The 23,147-nt window shown below is 38.2% G+C and overlaps 2 protein-coding genes and 1 pseudogene across 3 annotated transcripts; 2 read left to right on the top strand and 1 right to left on the bottom strand.

The window, feature by feature from the left end:
* The first annotated feature begins 182 nt into the window (after positions 1-182).
* On the top strand, positions 183-2,201 carry LOC134001109 (uncharacterized; annotated as a pseudogene).
* Positions 2,202-6,578: 4,377 nt separating this feature from the next.
* On the top strand, positions 6,579-10,703 carry LOC133993903 (extracellular superoxide dismutase [Cu-Zn]-like). Its single transcript, XM_062433039.1, has 2 exons — positions 6,579-6,665; positions 9,853-10,703. The coding sequence occupies exons 1-2, from the start codon at positions 6,652-6,654 to the stop codon at positions 10,484-10,486; spliced, it is 648 nt and encodes a 215-aa protein (XP_062289023.1). The 5' UTR covers positions 6,579-6,651; the 3' UTR covers positions 10,487-10,703.
* Positions 10,704-13,208: 2,505 nt separating this feature from the next.
* Positions 13,209-21,559, bottom strand: LOC133991499 (coiled-coil domain-containing protein 149-like). Of its 2 annotated transcripts, none has more exons than XM_062429934.1 (12): positions 21,369-21,559; positions 20,206-20,367; positions 20,032-20,070; positions 17,402-17,509; positions 16,980-17,096; positions 16,284-16,456; positions 15,892-15,964; positions 15,294-15,378; positions 15,020-15,167; positions 14,714-14,790; positions 13,859-13,924; positions 13,209-13,767 (listed from the first exon to the last, which is right to left on the bottom strand). In XM_062429934.1, exons 1-12 carry the CDS (start codon positions 21,417-21,419, stop codon positions 13,229-13,231), a joined length of 1,638 nt encoding a protein of 545 aa, XP_062285918.1. In that variant the 5' UTR covers positions 21,420-21,559; the 3' UTR covers positions 13,209-13,228. The 2 variants fall into 2 exon arrangements, with proteins under 2 accessions (XP_062285918.1, XP_062285927.1); XM_062429943.1 differs by having other exon boundaries at positions 15,020-15,143.
* Between the last annotated feature and the right edge of the window lie 1,588 nt (positions 21,560-23,147).

The following is a 23,147-nucleotide window of genomic DNA, read 5'->3' as shown; positions in this document are numbered from 1 at the left end:
AAGTTAAACATATATACATACAACACTTACAGATGGCTGGATGATACACTCTGTTTTATTTGACAATTTCATGAATCTGGATTTTGGGATGTTTAAAATTAATCTGTAACTGTTTAAAATCATATTTGATCACTGGCCTCTTCATTGGGTACTCCTGTGCAATCTAATTCAAATACCACCATGTTCCCAGTAAGATTAAGGATCTGATCCTGGATTACTACAATCATTTCAGGCTGAGGGTCACTTCTGGGTCAGAAACATCAGACTGGCATCGTTTGGGGAAAGGAATAATAACAGGCTGTACCATCTCTGTTGTTCTTTTCGCCCTTGCCATGAACATGGTGGTCAAGTCAGCCGAGGTGGAATGCAGAGGGCCCCTGACCAAGTCTGGTGTACGACAGCCCCCGATAAGAGCATACATGGAGGACCTCACCATCACGACAACATCGGTCCCAGGTAGCAGGTGGATCCTACTTGAGAAACTCATCACCTGGGCAAGGATGAGTTTTAAGCCCTCTAAGTCAAGGTCCATGGTGTTGAAGAAGGGTAAGGTGACTGACAAGTTCCGGTTCTCAATCTCAGGAACGGTCATACCATCCATCACAGAGCAGCCGGTCAAGAGTTTGGGGAAGCTCTTTGACTCGAGCCTGAAAGACACCGTCGCCATCCAGAAGTCCACGCAACAGCTCGGCACTTGGCTCACCAAGGTTGACAAGTCTGGCCTACCTGGCAGATTTAAAGCCTGGATCTACCAGCATTCCATCCTGCCCCGAGTCCTGTGGCCACTCCTGATCTATGCAGTCCCTATGACAACCGTGGAGTCCCTTGAAAGGAAGATCAGTGGCTTTCTTCGGAAGTGGCTGGGTCTTCCACGCAGCCTCTCCAGCGCAGCACTGTATGGGACGAGTAACACACTGCAGCTACCATTCAGTGGCCTCACTGAAGAATTCAAGGTAGCACGCACAAGAGAAGCCCTACAGTACAGGGACTCCAGGGACTACAAATTGTCAACAGCCGACAGAGGTCAGGACAGGAAGGAAATGGAGGGAGGACAAGGCAGTGGAAGTCGCAGAATCACGCCTTAGACAAAAGGCACTGGTTGGCACCTTGGCGTCTGGTAGAGCAGGCTTGGGTTACTTCCCAAAGACCCAAGTTAGCAAGACCCAGGGCAAGGAGAGACACCATCTACTCCAGGAAGAGGTTCGAGCTGGTGTGGAGGAAGAGCGAGTGAGCAGAGCGGTAGGACTTCGGCAGCAGGGAGCCTGGACTAAGTGGGAAAGTCCGCTGCAGCGCGGGATCACCTGGTCAAACATCATGCAGGCAGATTTCCATCGGGTCCGGTTCCTGGTGCAAGCAGTCTATGATGCCCTGCCAAGCCCAGCAAACCTCCACGTTTGGGGGAAGAGCGAGACACCTTCTTGCCTTCTCTGCTCTGGAAGAGGCTCCTTGGAACATCTCCTCAGCCGCTGCCCAAAGGCCCTGGCAGATGGCCACTATCGTTGGCGCCATGACCAGGTGCTTAAGGCAGTTGCCGAAAGTGTAGCCTCAGCCATCAGCACCAGGAAGCACTATCAACCTCTGAAGAGGGCAATCCCCTTCGTGAAGGCTGGAGAGAAGCCCAGCGCTCGGCCACAGACAACAACAGGCCTCCTCCACACAGCCTCTGACTGGCAGCTGCAGGTCGACCTGGGAAAGCAGCTGAAGTTCCCAGCACACATTGCAGCAAAATCGTTCCGGCCAGACATGATCATTACCTCTGAAGCTTCAAGACACCTGATCATGCTGGAACTTACAGTGCCCTGCGAAGAGTGCATAGAGGAAGCTAATGAGAGGAAACGCGCCAAGTACCAGGAACTAGTGGAGGACTAGGGGCAGAGGCTGGAGAACATTCTATGAGCCCATAGAGGTCGGCTGCAGAGGCTTTGCAGGACGTTCACTCTGCAAAGTCCTCTCTCAATTGGGCGTGACAGGAGCAGCGAAGAAGAGGGCCATTAAATCCGCAAGCGAAGCCGCAGAGAAAGCTAGAATGTGGCTTTGGATGAAGAGGGCTGATCCGTGGGTCGCTGCTGGGACGCAGGTTGGGGCTTGATCAACCCCGGCCGGGTCACCTGGGCGAGGGTGTATGTTGTGAGACCCGAAACACCTGTTGACCCCAGGTTACAACACTGATGATGCGTCCCAGCGCATCCAGGTGATGTTTCTTGTAAACAAAATCCAATACAACAGCTCTGCTATAAATAATAATAATAAGTAATAAACATAAAGTAAAATATCACCTTTCTGACAATGTCAAGAAAAACTGCAAATGTTAAAACTTTATAAATGTAGAATTTAAAGCAGAACTGTTGTATTGGATTGAATGAGATTGCACAGGTGTAGGGGAGACCGTGGCTTGTTGACCAAAGTCTCAGGTATATATTTTTTATTCATGTCATTTTCATATCTTGTGTCAGTGCAGAGTTATAGGCAATCAAATAGAGAGTGTGAACATGTGACATGTTGCCCTACCATCGGGTAAGTTGTCTCACTCTACAGGTATCGGTAACATGTCACACTGGATTTTGCAACTAATAAAACAAGGACAAAATGATTGTGTTTTTTTTTTACTCGAAAGTTAACATTGAAGTCAGGCACAGACAATCGAGTTTGAAAAAGTAATTGAACATGGCCATTGAACAAACGTTAACACAAAATATTATGCAACATGCACTGGATTAAAGTCCTTAGAAACTGCTGGCATGTAGGCTATGGCTCTCAGCCTCAAATGCCTGTTTTACCTTTCTTAAACTCAAAATTCCAGATTGAATTGAACTACAAAAATTATTAAATTTAAACCAGTCCTGAAATGTGGCCATAGTTCCAACAACAACTGGAAGATCCATTCATAAAAACTAAAACCAAACCTGACAAACGAATTTCCTCACTAAGTCACATGTGACAACTAACCCCAAAATGACTGAGACATGTTGCCCCAAACTGCCATGTTTGCTAAAGCTAGCTCTAGTTTAAAGTTAGCTTAAAACAAAACAATGATTGAGGTATGACAGGATGCCTTAATCTCTCATCTAACAAGTCCACATTTATCACTGTTAGGATTTTTACCTGAAAGAAGCTTATTTTGAAATATATCAAGTTGATATTGTTTACTTTGGGTTGTGCAAAATGGTTAATTGGTGCTCATCTCAGCTCACAATGTGCTATTCTCTTCTCAGACAGGACATGACACCTGATCATGTAAAGGAAGAAAACTAGTATTCCACTTTTTAGTTGTGCCCTCTGGTGGAGAAGATAATTGCAATGTGACAACGTACCCGTGTGACAACAAGCCCGGGTCTCCCCTACCTAATGAAGTGGCCAGTGACTGTATACTATGTATGTAATAATTGCACAATGGATATAATATTAAATAATTATTTTTAGTCTATGTCACCACTCTCATTTCATTATATATATTATGTAAATCATTACTATTTTACTATTTTACTATCTTATTTTATTATATTGTTGTGTGTGATGTGTGCTGGGCAGTGCTATTATGATACTTACATTTCTATGGGATTGATGAAGTAATTATTTTTCTTATTAAAGTGAAAACTGCCACAGTGCAGCTTGTTGAAAATTAGCTGGATCACATTTTAGGGTGAAACCAAACATGACCTCAGATCAGGATCAGAATCTGCAAGTATATGAAGAATGTGTCTTTGCATTTGCTCCCACAAAAGCAACATAGAAGAATAAAAATAGAACAACAGTAAGGTAATAATAATAATGAGACGAACAAAGTAGCACTGAAATGTGTGAAAGATTTGAAAATGTAACATCTATTTACAGAATGGAATAGTAGAGAGGGATGTGAAATGTAAACTCAAGTTTGATAACAATACAGTTGAGCTACTTAGTAGAGCAACAGCTTCTGGAAAGTGCTTGCTGGTTGAGTTTTTTATGGATCTCAGTCTTTTCCCCTAGGGAACAAGTTCAAAGAGTCTGTATCCATGGTGGGATGTGTTGGAGATGCATGCTGCCTGGCTCTGGAGGAGTGCATAGATATTCCAGATACAAATGTCTCACTTTCTCAGACTTATAATGAAATAATGCTGATATGGTTATGATTTTAAAATAGAACTTATTGATAAATTATTAGGATTAATTGGTGTAATCATCTTAAAGGATTTTTTTTTAATAGTTAACTTTACTTATACATGATCTAATTTACAACTAAATGACAGTTTGTAGACTAAAAAGGAATCAATCCAAATTTAGTTAGGGATACTCTGAGCAAAAAGACATAAAATCACCCTAAAGATTTAGACTTTTAAGAGGAATATAGCCAAAACACAATGACATTAAACTTAACATTTGGACACTGAAATGTATTCAACAATTAATGGCAGAAATCACACTTTTTGCAATTAAAGCCTTTCTATTAGTTAAGTTTTTAGTAAGGTTTATTTCCTGTTGTAGGCTTGTAATTATCATTTGGTAATGTTTGATGCTTTCAATGAGGAGAAGGTAACCAGGCATGAATCCAACATGACTTGTAGTCTAACCACATTCACTGCTAACATCTAATTGTTTAACAGCAATTAAAGTGTGGAAACAGAAGAAACAATGTGGAGCACAATGTTTATCAAAATAACAGAAATAACAATGCAGGAATACAATGAGACTTATGTCCATTAATCTATTACCCCAGTGCATGTTGGGAAGGTAGTTACACACTGACCTCATTTAATTTAATCCCATGATCAACACTGAACCAGTCATATGATTGTTAATCATGGTTTCAACTGTCAACTCATTTTACCTTTTTTATTTAAGATAATGTCATCCATGATTAACAAATCAATCCTCAAACTGCCTTCAAAGAACCAAATTATCTGGATGAGAATGTTAGCCTGAATTAGTCAAGCTACACTTAAAGAACAGTGCCCTGGTTTGTGATCATTTAATTGTTTATGCACTTTTAAATCACAATATACTCTGAGGTTATAATGACAATCTAATAATAATAATAATCTTTCTTTATGCAAAACTTTCCATCAAGAAAATGCTACAAAGTACTTCAAACAGCATCAACAATAGCACAGATTAAATAAAAGTAGAGATAGTAAAATAACTATTAAGAGAACAGCACTAAGAATATTACAGATAAAACAAGGTAATCAAAAAAATGTGCACACATGAATACATACCCCCCCAAGAATGTCAATATGTGTATATACACACAAGCACAAAACATTGGTACATTATAAGAATGTACAACATTTTTAAATGTTGACACAGATGTCAACCATCTCATCTCTGTAGGAAGTGCATTCCAGAGATTGGAGGTCCTGATAGCTAAAGCCAAATACCCTCTGCTCACAAAAATGGGACCTGGGAACAGTCAGAAATAACTGGCTAGATGATCTAAGACCACAATCAGGCTGATCGGATGTTAAAATGTCTATGTTGTATTCTGGGGTCCAACTTGAACTCTTTATCAAGCCCTTGACAAGCTGTGACTGCCTGATAAAGAGTTCATTAATAGCATCAGGTGTGTTAGAGTGGGGAGATACCTAAAACATGCAGGGCAGTAGCTCTCCAGGAGCAGGGTTGGAGACCACTGATCTACTGTATAACATTTAATCTCTCCTCACACATGAATGCATTTATATCATAATCCAGTAATGTAACAATATAACAATATTACTACTACAAGGCTTTTGTGTGTGTGTGTGTTTGTGTGTGTGTGTGTGTGTGTGTGTGTGTGTGTGTGTGTGTGTGTGTGTGTGTGTGTGTGTGTGTGTGTGTGTGTGTGTGTGTGTGTGTGTTTGGATAATCTACCCTCATTATCTCACTCTGTGATCTACTGTCAATACAGTGCAATGTCAAGTCACAGAATTTTAACTTGCATGTTCGAAATGGTTTTGAAAACTGATCTTTAGAAATTAATGAATTGCAAAACCATTTAAGTGTCTTCTTATTACCTATATTCAAAGACTTCTTTTTTTTTTCTTGCATATATGCAGCTCTCTCTGGAAAAATAATTATTGGTCTTAATTAGACTTCTTTGATACTTTTGGTGGCATACATTTTGCTGAAAATATTTTTTAATTAAATAGAATTTTTTTATGCAATACTTTTGGCGCCAGTGGCAGTAATAAGCTACTCACATAAACATTACAGTTCTTTGCTGGACAGTTGTGGTGCACACATGCAACATTTGTCTTTCTACTTTTTTTTCTACAATGAGAACGCATTTTAAGCTTTAAATTGCACTAAACAAAACTGATTCATTACCACGTATTAAAATAATCTCCAATATTATCAATTGTTCACGTGTCAAAAAATTGTTTTGCTGAGAGAGGGCAAAAGGCTGTAACAGGATGTCCGTGAAAACACGGATTATACCACCAGGATCTTCACAGGAGCAAATATTGAGAAATGACTAAATGTGTTATCTAAAAACACAACAACCATGACAATTACAATAGTGGTGTCATATGAGGACCAGTGCTCCACCCTCGGCGAGCAACGCCCACCGACACACTTATACAAGGCTGTTTTATGAAACAATCATTTTGTGTGCTGAGAGGATTGAACGGCAGGAGACGCTCAGGAGAGAAAACTGTGAGCTTTTAGGGTCTGCTGCGGTTTGTTTTGTCGACCATGCGTCAATACGGGTAGGTGGACTTCGCTCATACAGATGTGTCTGAAGCCTGTGAGTTTGTTTCTGCTGATTAAAACTGTATCTGCAGGGTAACACTGCGACATCACGTTTGGTATGTGATGGCAATAGAGGACTAGTTCATTTCTGAGCCTAAAGGCAAACACTCAGCATGTTGCATTCATCAACTGTAGATTTGTGAGGAGTTTATTCACAGTAAGGGCTCATTTTAACCATTGGCAGGTTTCAAGATGAAGAGTAGATTTGAAAAGTTAAAAAAAATCACTTTAAACTTACGGGAGTAAAAAGTGCATTTAGGCAAGAAGCTACTGTATAAATTTTAACTTTGAGGAATTAACTCGGGTATTTAAGCTGAGCATAAATCTTTTTTCTATTCTCTAAAGCAACAGTTGAAATATAACAACACAACATATTTATAGATACAAGTTCACTTTCACATATAACTTCCACACTGCTCATTTCTGCATGGCATTCAAAAGTACAGTATGTCTTTAAAAAGCTACTCAAAACTCCCTGAAAGCAAAAAAAAAATGAAAAAGTTCTAATAAGCTGTTATAAGACCTATTGCAACTACTGCACAATCACACATAGTTGCTTAGATGACGACTACTAACTAATGTAAATTTGGGACACTCCCAAGTCACGCTGTCTATATGTTTTATTAAATCCAGGCAAACAAAGCATAATATATATATACAATAAATATTCAACACAATATAATGAAGTGGGAGTAAAAGGTGGATGCATGTAAATTAAAACTCCCCACCACTAGTTCAACTTGACCCTCTTTTTCTTCCCTTTTACAGGTCAAGATTCATAGAGAGTTAACTCCTATTACATTTCAGTTTGTAGTTTTTCATCAGCATTCAAGATCCCAACTCAGTGACTGGGAACAGCATGGAAACTAATATCATTACAGTGTTTCTCCTAGGTTGACTGCTGGTTTGTGATCATTTAATTGTTTATGCACTGTTAAATCACAATATACTCTGAGGTTATAATGACAATCTAATAATAATAATAATCTTTCTTTATGCAACACTTTCCATCAAGAAAATGCTACAAAGTACTTCAAACAGCATCAAAAATAGCACAGATTAAATAAAAGTAAAGATAGTAAAATAACTATTAAGAGAACAGCACTAAGAATATTACAGATAAAACAAGGTAATCAAAAAAATGTGCACACATGAATACACACCCCCCCGAAGAATGTCAATATGTGTGTATAGGTCAAGATTCATAGAGAGTTAACTCCTATTACATTTCAGTTTGTAGTTTTTCATCAGCATTCAAGATCCCAACTCAGTGACTGGGAACAGCATGGAAACTAATATCATTACAGTGTTTCTCCTAGGTTGACTGCTGGTTTGTGATCATTTAACTGTTTATGCACTGTTAAATCACAATATACTCTGAGGTTATAATGACAATCTAATAATAATAATAATCTTTCTTTATGCAAAACTTTCCATCAAGAAAATGCTACAAAGTACTTCAAACAGCATCAAAAATAGCACAGATTAAATAAAAGTAGAGATAGTAAAATAACTATTAAGAGAACAGCACTAAGAATATTACAGATAAAACAAGGTAATCAAAAAAATGTGCACACATGAATACACACCCCCCCAAGAATGTCAATATGTGTGTATAGGTCAAGATTCATAGAGAGTTAACTCCTATTACATTTCAGTTTGTAGTTTTTCATCAGCATTCAAGATCCCAACTCAGTGACTGGGAACAGCATGGAAACTAATATCATTACAGTGTTTCTCCTAGGTTGACTGCTCTGGGGCGGCGGGCGGTGAGCAAAACTCAGAAGAGACTCAGCAGGAACAAATTTTATGAAATATTATAAAATGATGCATCATAATGAAGTACCCAACAGTATAGCTAAAAGTAACTAAACTTAATCTCCACCTGCCATAACATTAAAAGCTTATTAAATGCTATAACATTGTCCTATAATAATAATAATCCCATTATATAATAACACACTTCCTTTTAATTGAACTTCAGTGCACTTTAGGTACACATTGTTGCTAATATTTCTGTAGCTACTGTGTATTTATGAATTTGGAACCTTTATACCTTGTAATCTCTTTAAATCCATTCTGTTTTTTTTCTTGTCCATGACTTTATTTATATTGTACATGATAGTGGAAAAATGTAATCGGGTGTCATGACATGGCTTAACAGTTCCTATTTACCAGGAATAGTATTAATCAAACAGGTTTTGTTAGTTCTCGTTATTGCTTTTCTTGGCAAGACACAGCCTACTCTGCCTCTGATTGACCCTGATATTCTTACCCTGACCCAAACCAATCTCACTCCTCATGCCTAAACCTAACTATCTCAGCCAATGAAAGCATCGGACACTAGCCAATCATGGGCAGAGTATGAAGTTTCTTGCCAAAAAAACCCTGTGAGATCCTTAATAAAACATCAAACAAAGTTATGGTTAACCAAAGTTTACACAGGATCATCGCATCCGTTAGTGCCCTCGAGATCATTGTCAGTTCAAGCAGCAGTGTGTAAGATTTAGTGGCATCTAGCCGTGAGTTTGCACATTGCTACCAAATGAGTACACTTCCCCATGCAACATGACGGCCTTCGCAGAAAGGACCCACTCCTGTAGCTATAAATGCTCAATCTAAGGATAGTCGGTGACATGTCCATTCTCAGTCTCAATATTAAGATAAGAACATATAACTTACAGGTTGGTTTAACTGCTTGACACAAGTTGTCTCCTACTTCACTGAAAAGTCCATTCTCAGTGTTTGTGCATTGAGGCTTCAACATCACACTTGTGGAAGTTGAATGTTGGACCAGGACTTGCTCCAAACTATTTGTGATGTCACAAATCATGTTTAGAGGTCGGCCTCATAAAATCAGATTATCATTGAGCACAAAGAAACTTTTCACTTTCAGCAGATGAATGTGAAAACAGCCTTCTGGTGTCAAACTCTGCACATACCTCATTCTGCACAGTGAAGATCAAACATTTAACTTTACGAACGAGAATAAATAACATTTTTGACTGGAGGGTATTTTTAAGTAAATAATCTGATAACTTCTTTCACCTTAACAATTATTTATATAGCCTACATTAATATTGTACATAAAAAGTATATGACATTATGAATATGATTAATTGTCCTATTATTTCTATCTTCCAGGTCAATAAGTATGTGGGTCACAACACTGGTGGTGGTTCTGCTGGCAGGCTGTCAGCCATGTGTATCAGCTGACTGTGACACCATGGGTCCACCGGAGATCTCGCAGCAGAATGACACTCTGTATGCAGCCTGTAAAATGAGGCCCAGCACATCACTAGCTGAGGGTCTGCCCAAAGTGTATGGTCAAGTGCTGTTTAAGCAGGATTATCCTGAGGGAAAGCTCAAAGTCCTTCTCCGCTTCAGTGGGTTCCCCAGAGGGAGCAATCCAGAGCCCAGAGCGATACATATTCATCAGTATGGAGACCTGAGTCGGGGGTGTGACTCCACCGGTGGCCACTACAATCCAGACAGCGTAGATCACCCCAACCACCCTGGAGACTTTGGTAACTTTGAATCCCAACAAGGAAAAATCAATACAGTGATTGAATCTGAGGCAACATTGTTCGGAAGCCAGTCTGTGATTGGAAGAGCTGTGGTAATCCATGAAAAGATAGATGACTTAGGCCGTGGTGGGGATGCTGGGAGCCTGCTGCATGGAAATGCAGGCCGGAGGCTTGGCTGCTGCATTATTGGGATAAGCTCCCCCAATCTCTGGAATATGTACGCTAATAATATGCGGCTGAGGAGAAATTAATCCCACAGTAATGGCATACACGTAAAGATTTTGCCTTTTTATTCATTCAGTGTATTCCTTGTCTGACACTCAAAAAAAATCAATGACCAAATCAACTCATTCTCTAAAGATTAAACATCACAGCTTGTCGTGGTCTGTTCTAGCAACTTGTGACCACACCCAGCTGTGATGCAGCTGTGTGGTTTAGTGCAATGCCACATCACTGCTGTGCAGGGTGTGGAAAAAGCATGTTTTCACCACTAAATGACAGGGTAGGCAGGAGACTGCCTAACCCTGTGCATGGGACTGGGTGCAGTTACTCTTTAAATGCCTTGAAAATGTATCTTCTTAATCAGGTTTTACAAAAAATTACTAAGGGAGAGATTTTTTGTTTTTGTTTTGCTTGGCTTTTCTCATTGAAATCAACTAATGATCTGTTTTCTTTTAAATTACTGCTTATTTAATCATGAATATTTAATATGTTTGAGGAATGCTTAAGAATAGAAACCATGTTCTCTGGGGCTTTAAAATGAGGCTCATCAAACAAGAATTGGTTTAAAAGTAGTCTGCCTACTTCAAATAAAACATTTTTTCTTAACTATATTGTAATATGACAAGCTGATGCTAAGCAGGTGTGATATTTACCACAAATACTAAGTTATGCATCTTTCAACATTACATAATTAACATTAGACATAACACACAGATTATGCTGATGGGCATGTCATTGGACAAATCCTGTTCATCCTGTTTGAACATAGATATATTCCAAATTTGGTAAAATGGCAATCCATCTTATAGTTGTCAAGACACTTCACTTAAAACCACAAATGGTTTTGGTGTTGGATACTAGAGGAAATGTCAGGTGATCATCAAAGTCATTCTCTGGGTACCATGGATATCTAAACAATATTTAATGACAATCAGTTTAATAGCTGCTGAGATATTTGAGACTAGACCAAAGTCTCATTAGCATGGATAAACATATAGAAACGGTGCATTATGAGGTAAATATAGTCTCATTCATGTAAAGGGTAACGATGGGGGCTTGGTGATGGACATGGTCTATTTTATTTCAGATCTTATACCCAAAACAGTCACAACACACCAATTCATGAAAATGTATTTATTTTGCATAAATAAATCAATTTGATACACATTCAACATTTACAGTGCACATACATGGCTCTATTGAATTTTACATATCTGGTAAATAAATATTTTTCACTATAAAAAGAAAATTAGACATGAACACACAAATCACAAATAAAGACATCAGTGCTGGTAGTCTAGATACTGCGGCTTCACTGTTTTACAGACTAAGTTCAGTAAATATATTCTTTAAAGGTGTGATGAGATCTTTTTGTCCAGTGTCAATTGGCTTGTAAACCATGATGTGCTGTGTGACTGAAGATGTCTGTTAAAGTTGGATTAAATAAAAGCATGGATTTGAAAATGCAGTTATATTCATGTAGCATTTGTGTGTAGCTCTTGATAATACTTGTTTTTATGGCTGGAAGAGTAAATGACCTCCAGTATATCTTAAAACTACGGGAAGAAGTGAAACTGTTTGAAAGTATTTATATTGTGGTTTCAAGAACAACATAAATGTGCTCAATTAGTTCAAACTCTGTTCACAATCATGGGATGTCTCTTTGTTGATGTAATGATCAATAAGTAACTGTTGGTTTTCTTTAATGCTGATATATAGGACTGTGGACAGAGGTAGAAAGGTGAAGGAGAAACCTTCTGACAAGCATTTCATTTCTAAGCAACACCAACCCGTCAACTGACAGCAGAGCTAAATGAGCTTACGGTTTGAACTGTGCTTTGTCCCTTTTTAGCTTTTCATCTGTTTTCCATGTGAGACAAAATCTGAATCGTTGTCAACTCCAGAGTTAACAGCGTGAATGTAATGCAAAATACATTTTCCACCAGCAACGTCAAATCACTGGATTCACACGACTACAGTCAATTTGTGATTCATAGCAGGAAAATAAGATTTATCACATGCACTGTCTGTGATACTATTATTCACATAGCTGAAGGTCCCTTTCCATAGACCTTGTTTGCTACTTTTTATATTGTTTGATACTTTTTACATTATTGGCCTTTACCCACTTAGTCACAACTGATGACTATTTATTGAAGTGTTAATATTTTGTAAAAAGCACCAATAATCATCTCTACAATATTGTCGTAGTATCATTATCGAAGTATTTGGTTTGGTATGTTTGATTTTTGCTATATTTACCAGCCCTAGATTTGGCTGGGTGGTAGCAAGACAGGCCTTCTTGCTCAACATCAGTGCCCAAAACCTGGTGAAAAGCAATAATAGCAGCATGTTATCCTCCATGGTTTTTGGAATCAGATGTTCAACAATCATATTTGGTTGCAATGTTCAGGTGTCCAGATGTTTGTTTTTTTTTATTCGTCAATCAAAAAAGCGGGAACAAGTAAAAGTTAAATGATCGGTTATTGTTTTTAACTATGAGAGGTAACACTAAGATGTATTTAGGTTTGCTATCATTCTTACTACTTTCTCAGGCCTGTATTTATTAAAAAATTACCAAACTGACTGGCACAAATTTTTAAAATACTTTTGGGGATTTTCAGACAGCGGTGTGTAATCATGTTGTCATATTGTGATCATTATAATACAATAACACACTATTTCGCAAGTGTAACAGATAAATGGTATCACTCTCCTGATATTTCTTCATTATTCATAAAAAAAACTCTGAATGAGGCTACTGGAAGACTTCATATTTCCTGACTAACCCCAACATCTTTCCCGTCAGAAAGCTCCGTCTCCTGGTGAGACTGGAAGTCCTCCTGCTCCTCAGTAGTGGGAGTGGAGGTGGGTGATGTACTATCGATGGTTTCCTCTATTATAATGCACTCAGTTTCAATACCAATGGTGTGTTTATCATCCTCTCTTCCTTCCATTGGGTTGGAGTTCTCTGAAGCTTGCTCTGAGTGGCAGGTGTTTGATGGACAGACTGTGTTAACATCGATCTCTGCGAGAGGGGATTCGCTCCGACATTCCTCATCTGTTGACTGGTGACTCGTTAGGGCCGTTAAAACCATTGTTATCAGTGACTCCTCGCTGTTATGATACTCTTCACCGTTTTGCGTTTCTGTCTGAGGCTGGGATGTGGAGATCTGCTGGTTCTCACTGGATGGCGACTCCTGGTGAAGTTCCTCTTGACCAGCCGACACAACTGATGTTTCACTGTCTTGGTTTACAACGTCTGGTGAGCTCTGCTGATCAGCAGGTATATTTTTGAAGCCCTCTTCCCCTGCAAGGAGATTCAAAAAACATTTACAGAGCATCACAAAAAATAGTACATAACAAAAATTGACAGCAGTAGAGTCAAACTGAGGATTCACCTTCCTGTGTATCAGAACCTGGCGACTCAGCCTCCTGAGAGCTCAGAATGATGGCGTCTTTTCCTCCTATTATGACAAAATATTACTCAAAGTAAGCTGTTTATAAAAGTGGTAAAAAATCAGTTACTGTATCTGTATGCCATTACTTGATACTGTTGGATTGGATAGAGAAGGGTAAATGTAATGTGGGGAGATGTTAGAAGAAGAAAATGATGAGTTCAGAGTTTGAAAGCAGTAGAAGAACATACTTCCATATATTCCCAAAGACACATTATAAGTCAGGCCTCCAGGAAGCAAGAAGGAAAGGGCAGAAGAAAGGATAAGAAAGGTAAATTATTGTAAACAGTGTGTTGAATACAGGTTACAATGATTACACTTGCGTCTTAATGTAATATATTAGGGCCGCAACTAAGGATGATAATACATTTTATTTATAGAACGCTTCTCAAGATAGTCAAAGACGCTGTACATAAGTTAAAACTACAAAAACATACTAAAAGAAAAAGAGGCACAGGCCATTAATCACACAAAAAAACTGTTTTAAAAAGGTGAGTTTTATTTTCATCATTAATTAATCTAATGATTATTTTCTCAATTAATTGTTTTAGTCCGAGGTAACTTCTTCAAATGTCTTATATTGTCCAACCCACAGTCCAAAACCAATAGATATTCAATTTACAATGATAAAGAACAGATACAAACAGCAAACCCTCAAATCTGAGAACCTGGAACCAACACTATTTTGTTTTTATTTGAAAAATGACTGACACCATTAATTGAGTCTGGAAAAGCGGATTAATTTTCTTTTAATCAACTAATTGTAGATGTCTAACCAATTCAAATACTCATAGGCACCTGGAAGGCTCCATAATCCAGAAATTTCTAGTGTTTTTAGTTTCTTCTCCAGTTCTGCTACTCGATTTCCAAGAATCCTAAAGACAAAAGACAAACGTTTTGCAAACAATGTGTGTGCATGAAACATTTTCAGCTGAAGAGAAAGGAGCTGGGGGAGGTGTGTGTCTCAATTTAACAAGAAATCATGGCATATGAGTCCTACTGGAGACGTCTATCTGAAGTTTGACTGTATCTTTGTGAAACTGGCCACAGGACTTGACAGAGAGTGAACACAGTTCAGACAGTGTGAAGAATGAGATTCATTACTTGTTGATTTGGCGTTGGTGCTGAATCACCATGTTCTTCTCATGGATGGTTTCCAGCAGGGCAGTGGCGAGAGACTTGAGGTCGGAGATGGACTGAGGAGTCACCGGCAAGCTGCAGCCATTTTCTTCAGACAATAACAGTTCCTTCACTGCACACACATCAGTGGTCACTTACAGACACCATATCTTCAATTAAATGGTTTACAGAAATACTACCATGCCTGTTCTTCACCATCACCATCTTAAGAGTGTTTTAAAAATATGATTCCTCTAACCTTGTTTGGCGGAGAGCACTCCGGTGAGTGCACTGCTGTTGGGTTTCCCACAGATTTTAGAGTTCTTTTTGCAGTCCAGGGCACTCTGAAATCAATTAAAAGCATTAGTGACGATTAAACTTGTTGTCTTTTTAATAAATACATGCTCTTTTACATGGATCTGATATCATTAATTTGCCCTGTTTTCACAGTATTAACAAAATAAACAATCAAAAAATATTGACGACTACTGGCACAGAAGGGGATTGTGTGCCAGTAGTCCACAGGCTGATGGTCCGGGCTGGTCCGTGCCAATACATTCCTTGGTATGAAACAGGTTTCTGGTATTTACTTTCAGACATCTTATAGACCACTAACTGGGTATTTTTTACAATTACATCAGGCATTTTAGTTTTAACACAAACCATGATCGTTCCCTAACCCTTGTGCCTAAACCTAACCATTTTAACCAAAAACCATGGGAACGATTGGCTTATCACCAGTCAGCAAAAATGTTTCTCCATTTTGAAACCAAGTTTGAATACCAATACCATTAGAAATACTATTGACATGGAGGAATCCATACCAAAAGCCTGTTGCTTAAAAAAAGTGTAGTTACCTTGTACTTCAACAGATTTGTTTTGAGCAAGTTGACCTCTTCTTGAAGTTGACGGAGCCGTTCATGCAAATACCTGAAAAACATTTTTTGATCGAAAGCTTCAATTCAAAAAGTCATCAATCTTTTTATGTGGAGAAGAAACCTTCATCTTATAACTAAGTAAAATCCAAAGTCAATATGTTACAATCTCTTATTCTATAATTAAATACACATTAATACATTAATAATGAAATGATACTTTCTTTCACTGAACTAGCTGAGTAGTAGGTGGATAACAGTGTTTCAACAGGATGCTAAGCTTAGAGATTCTTCCGTTACCTTTGGAAATTGCTGCAGATATTCTAATATTCATAACAGTGAGGCACAGAAGCACCAACAAAGAAAACACAAACCTGTTCTCCATGCAGAGTGCATCTATGTCTAAAATCCGAATCTCATCATTCCCCACAATGTGGTTCATTTCTATGTTAAGACGATGAGCTTTCTGCTGAAACACGTCCCGCTCTGCTTGTACATCCTGAAGCTCGTCTGTGAGAGATTTTACGCTGTGTTCCAGCACCTCGTTCTGCAGCGACACAAAAACATAAGTACATAAACTGTGGCATAATATTTAATCTGTTCTTATTTCTTTATAATTTTGACTATTTAAAGAAAGCAGCAGTTCCAAAAAACTATGTGCCGCCTGTTTTATTCCTTCAGGCCATATTTGACATATTTTTCTATTATTAAGACATCTTATCCTGAATTATCACAGCCACAAATCTGTCATATATACATGACATGACGACCTTGTTTGTCTGAAATTAAAATAACAGAAGAAATAATTAATGTCATTGCTCTCTTTATAATTTGGTAGCACATGTTTTTGTTATTAGGAGGAAGTGGGAGCTCTTATTGTAAAGACAAATGATGTTTGTTGTTGTTGTTGTTGTTGTGCATGAAGTTTGTTGTGAAATTTCAGGCAGTGTTTAATTACTGTGATCCTAATCTAACTTTCAGTTAAGCCGCTTACTGAAAGTGATTTACTGAATGTCACCTGAATAGCCTGAATTACTGCATTTAAAGACAGAAACATCTACAGTCCTCACCTGTTCTCCTGCTCTTTCTAACTGTTTGACCAGATCCTCTCGCTCGTGTGCTGGAAAGTGTCGAGCGCCAACCTCCTCATCTCCCAGCCTCTGTTTGGTGATGGTCATTCGTAGGAGCTGTGGGAACACAGATCCACTAGTAGTAAGGTAACTTCACAGATAATTTGTCCATAGGTCATACAATATGTATAATCCTGATTTATTGAATTTCATGATCTCAATTTTGTGTATTCCAATCAACCTGATCACAACTTATTTTTACTGGTTCAACCCTGACAAACATTTTATGTGTTGGAGACATACTAAGTAAAATAAACTTTATATATATTATAATATATATTATATATTATATATATTTAAAATTATAATCTTATGTGTTACTAACCGAACATTCAATAAGGCAGAAAAAAATGACCTGGTACCTTGTTATCACCCTGAGCTTCTACCAATCGCTGTTTCAGCTCCTTCACCTCTTCAGAAAGTTGGTTACTTTTTTCTCTGGAGTCCCTCTGTAGCTGGGCTAAATTCACCTGAATAAGACATGAACGTGGGGTTATATGAGCCATATCATGTCAGTTTGAGTCAGCATTTAGGGCTGTGCAGAACAACATGGGTTTCATATAACATCAGCATGCTAACGTTGTCACACATTAAGTTGCCATTGTGAATGAAATGCGCTATATACAGTTGCAAGAAAAAGCATGTGAACCCTTTGGGATTACTTGGATTTCTGCATAAATTGGGCATAAAATGGTTTTTAAACTTCATCTAAGTCAAAACAATAGACAAACACAGTCTGCTTAAACTAATACTGCACAGAAAATTATGTTTTAATTTTTTTATTGAACACAACATGTAAATATTCACAGTGCAGGGTGGAAAAAGTATGTGAACCTTTGGATTTAATAACTGGTTGACCCTCCTTTGGCAGCAATAACCTCAACCAAACGTTTCCTGTAGTTGCAGATCAGACCTGCACAACGGTCAGGAGGAATTTTGGACCATTCCTCTTTACAAAACTGTTTCAGTTCAGCAATATTCTTGTGATGTCTGGTGTGAATTGCTCTCTTGAGGTCATGCCACAGCATCTCAATCGGGTTGAGGTCAGGACTCTGACTGGGCCACTCCAGAAGGCGGATTTTCTTCTGTTTAAGCCATTCTGTTGTTGATTTACTTTTATGCTTTGGGTCGTTGTCCTGTTGCATCACCCATCCTCTGTTTAGCTTCAGTTGGCGGACAGATGGTCTTAAGTTTGATACAATGTCTTAATGTTTTGATACAATTGGGAATTAATTTTTCCATTGATGACAGCAATCCGTCCAGGCCCTGAGGCAGCCCCAAACCATGATGCCCCCTCCACCATATTTCACAGTTGGGATAAGGTTTTGATGTTGGTGTGCTGTGCCTTTTTTTCTCCACACATAGCGTTGTGTGTTCCTTCCAAACAACTCAATTTTGGATTCATCTGTCCACAGAATATTTTGCCAGTAGTGCTGTGGAACATCCAGGTGCTCTTTTGCAAACTTCAAACGTGCAGCAATGTTTTTCTTTGACAGAAGTGGCTTCCTCCGTGGTGTCCTCGCATGAACTCCATTCTTGTTTAATGTTTTCCTTATTGTAGATTTGTCAACAGAAATATTAGCATGTGCCAGAGATCTTTTGGAAGTCTTTAGCTGACACTCTAGGATTCTTTTTCACCTCATTGAGCATTCTGCGCTGTGCTCTTGCGGTCATCTTTACAGGACGACCACGCCTAGGGAGAGTAGCAACAGTGCTGAACTTTCTCCATTTGTAGACAATCTGTCTTACCGTAGACACATGAACATCAAGGCTTTTAGAGATACTTTTGTAACCCTTTCCAGCTTCATGTAAGTCAACAATTCTTGATCGTAGGTGTTCTGAGAGCTCTTTTGTGCGAGGCAGGGTTCACATCAGGCAATGCTTCTTGAGAACAGCTAACTCAAAACTGGTGTGTGTTTTTATAGGGCAGGGCAGCTTTAACCAACACCTGCAATCTCATCACATTGATTGGACTCAAGGTTGGCTGACTCCTGGCTCCAATTACCTCTTGGAGAAGTCATTAGCCTAGGGGTTCACATACTTTTTCCACCCTGCACTGTGAATGTTTACATGTTGTGTTCAATAAAAAAATTAAAACATATAATTTTTTGTGCAGTATTAGTTTAAGCAGACTGTGTTTGTCTATTGTTGTGACTTAGATGAAGATCAGAACACATTTTATGCCCAATTTATGCAGAAATCCAAGTAATCCCAAAGGGTTCACATACTTTTTCTTGCAACTGTAAATAAAGCTGCCTTGCCTTGCCTTGCCTCACAACTATGCCAACATGATGCTACTCAGCAGATATAATGTTGACCTTGTTCACCATTTTAGATTAGTATGTTAGCTAATTAGCACTAAACGCAAAGGTTAGCTAAGGCTGATGGGAATGTCATTAATTCAGCAGACATTTGGTTATAAACCAAAGTATATGATGCTGCTGATGGTGCTAGAGGAAAGGACAGAGGATCCCCACATTATTATAATTAATTCTGAGGGGTCATGAATGTTTTCTACTAATTTTTAAGGCAATCCATGTAATAGTTAAAATAAAAAAAATAGTGAAACAATTATCCTAAAAAACAAAGCCCACAAATGTCAGCCTAACAGCGGTGATGTCTGTTGTGGAGATGTTTCTGTCAGGACCAAAGTGACAGTTGGTCCAACTGACATTGTCTGGCAACAAATTTCCCTCATCTTTTAAAATAAAATCATTACAGAGGTCACAGTGCTGAGGAGCATCCCATCAGCCGTGATGAACTGTTACCGTTTGCCCAATGAAATGTTGTTACAGACACTGGCGGTACACTGTCCTCTGCCCACCGGCAGTGATCAATTAAAACTGATTGTGTTATGAAACTGCACCCAAAAAAGAAAATCAGTTGGTGCACAGCGCAGACACAGCTGGATTCACTGGTACAAGAATGATGTCTTGTTTCATGATTTCTGGGTATTAGAGTAAAAGAGCATCAGCAAGTCAAAATCACTCACTTGATTTCGTTTCTCAGGAGGCAGCGACAGATCTCCATCCTATTGATTGTTAAATGAAAACAATGGAAATCACCATTAAACACAATATCCACAATATCTAATACCACATGTTTATTCTACAATTTATGTTGTATTTTCAGATCTGTACTTGTTCAGCACACACTGAGGTCTTACAATGAGCTCCCTGTACTTCTTCTTGAGTCCTTGGTGCCGCTCACGAAGCTGGTTGGCCATCAGTTTGTACTGATCCCGCTCTTGCTGGCAGGTGTCCAGCTCTTTAGACAGAATCAGAAGAGCTTCTTTCTTGCTCTCCAACTTCCGCTTACAAATTACAAACTGCATGCAGGAAGGAAATAAATGATTTTTTAAAACTAGAATATTATGAATATGAAAATATGAAAAACAAAAACATATCACAATACACAGATGAGGCCTCTTCTGATGTTAAATATTAATATATGACATCACCATTTTTCAGTGAGTTCCCTTAAATTTAATATAATAATATAATTGTTTTAATTTTATTTGTTACAGTTACTCACCTATTTAATTTTGTGTTAAAAAAAAAATGTTACCCTACACAGTTGGAAGGGGAGGTGTATTCAGTTAGTTGCAATCTGCAACCTCACCACTAGATGCCACCAAATCCTACACACAGGTCCTTTAATCTCTGCATTACTTTCTTGATTAATCATTAGTTGTTGTCCATAAAATGTCAGAAAATTGTGAAAATTGGCAACCTATGTTTCCCAAAGCACAATGTGACGCTCTTAAATGTCTTGTTTTTGTCCACAAACCAAAGATATTCAGTTTATTCTGACAGAAGACGAAGTTCCAGTTTCTCAATTGTGAATATTTTCTGGATCCTTAAAACAATTAAAAAAAAAAAAATTAAAGCAATGAATACATTATCAAAGTAGGTGCAACCAACAGATTAATCACCTTATTGTTGCAGCTCTTGGTAACATGGAAATGGGGGTGATGACAGACCTTGAAGTCTCATCTACAAATATTGATTGTGAGATTATCTATAATAACTAGTGACAATTTAAAACACCTGCTGTGTGCTGCATGCTGTTTTACATGTTAGTTACTTTGTAAAATGACGGACTCTGCAGGTACAAGGAAACACACAGAAATAAATCCACTTCCTCATGTACGACCGCCGCAGGCTCTTAGAGAACACACTGAGAGATTTAATCCTGTTTACTCTCTTTAATCTGTCTGTGCGTCCAAAGGCGACAAACTGAATTCAGACACATTTTACTATCGACATTATAGTGCAGTAGTTACTCCAGCATCAGTACAGGTTAGTGTGCATATCCACGGTGTCTCACCTCGCTGATCATCCCCTGCCAGTCACTCTCGCTCCTCCTGCTCACGTCCATCTCTCTCTGCGGACTTAATGACACCTACTGAGGTTCAAACAAGCACCACCGGGCTGTGGTTGCTCCTGCTGGCCAGATTTAGAGACATTTTGACATTTTGCATCGTCAAAACGGATTAGCTGATCGGGAAACACGGACTGCATCATTTCCGCTCGTCATACGTCAGAGCTTCGTCACGACGCTTTTGGAGGTCCGCGTAAAACCAAGGACACCACAACTACTAGTTTGCTTGCGTAAAACTCAGAAAATAGACAGTTATTTCTTCCTATGAACAGAAGCTTTGCTTTAGTTATAGAAATACTTCAACTGATGGTTCAGCTGCACATACACTTGACAACAGACTGTTCTTTGGAGATATAAATGTTATAAAGGGGCTCTAATATATATTATACATGGGGTGTCTCATTTTCCTGGCCACCCCTGTGTGAACAATTGAACTGGCATAAAATAAACTTAACTGGTGATAAATATTGTATTAATAACATTTTAAATGAGGCATTTTGCATCCAAGTAAAACACGTGTTGGAGAGGTTAAGATTGGCTATTGAATATATTTGTGATGTTTGTAGATTAGAAAAAAATAACAAAGATTTTGATTACTTTGTACTTTTCATTTTATTAATTGGGAAACTTCACATACATACAATAAAAATAAGAAATGTTTTTGTTTAAAATGTTCTTATCTTGAAAGCCAATTAATATCCATAGATGTAAACTTCTCAAAGAAAAAGATAAATACATTATAGATCAGACAGCCATCAGGAGTTAAGGCTGAAATAAACAATAACCACATTTAACACTAGGGGTTTTGCAGCCCTTTTAAAGCGCTAAACAGTCACATTATGTTCATCCTCTTATGTACTGAAAGATAGTACATATGAAAAGCTGAACAGTTGAAATGAGCATGTTTGGCCTCATGTATGTAATTTAAGGCATTTTTAGGCTTGTTCAGAGGCCAAAATATGGGACGAGAAACATGTAAATCTATACAAATACCCTCAGCACCTGATTTATAACCCCAAAGTGCAGACTGACTACTGGGGCAGGCTTGTCTCTATCTTACTTCTTAAAGAGCATAAGACGGAAAATTGAGACCTTAGTTGAGGTGATTTAAGTTATAAGACAAAACTCCTTAATATTAATATTTTCTGCATACTGTAAATTAAAAATGTTTTGGAACTACAAACTGTATCATCCCATAAAAGATGATCAAATGTTGATAAAGTAGTTTATCTGTTTGTGCATGACAGGACTGAGGTCAGGCATATAGACCTCTTGGTGTTCTTTGGTGATGTTATGGTGACTACGTCCATATTTCTTACAGTCTACAGTCTCTGAAACAAACCAAATGATGTCATCATTTGTCATCTGCAGCAATTGAAACAAAATTCCATCTCAGTTGCTGACAGCACGATCAGTTTCAAACATGTTGTCTGGTGAACTTTGTCTTTGCTACATGGTCACATTTCACCGTTTATACTTCTGTCACAGAGTGAAAAACTAGACCATTCATATGGGTAAATGTTCTTTAATGCAATTCGACAAACTCATCCTTACATAAGACTTCAGATTGTAGATGTGAAGGTGTGTAAAAGATCAGTTTTTAACCAGCAGTGGAAAAAAATATTTATATAATTGTAATTATCAGTTGTAATAGGGATTAATAAAAAGGTAATTGATTTACTTAATTGATTTTTAAAGAAATCTCAAAATGCTAACAAAACATAT

Source organism: Scomber scombrus, chromosome 2 (genome assembly GCF_963691925.1).
Source record: "Scomber scombrus chromosome 2, fScoSco1.1, whole genome shotgun sequence".
NCBI classification, from domain to species: Eukaryota; Metazoa; Chordata; class Actinopteri; order Scombriformes; family Scombridae; genus Scomber; species Scomber scombrus.
The sequence above is the reverse complement of the archived record's forward strand: the minus strand, read 5'-3'. Positions and strand labels throughout refer to the sequence as shown.

Bases quoted from the DNA above. Each gene is read 5' to 3' on its own strand.
- LOC133991499 (XM_062429934.1), bottom strand. From the start codon at position 21,419: ATGGACGTGAGCAGGAGGAGCGAGAGTGACTGGCAGGGGATGATCAGC. The intron at 17,097-17,401 runs GTACCAGGTCAT...GTGTTCCCACAG, and splicing joins AAGCTCAGGGTGATAACAAG to CTCCTACGAATGACCATCAC. The intron at 15,965-16,283 runs GTTTGTGTTTTC...AATGTTTTTCAG, and splicing joins GCACTCTGCATGGAGAACAG to GTATTTGCATGAACGGCTCC.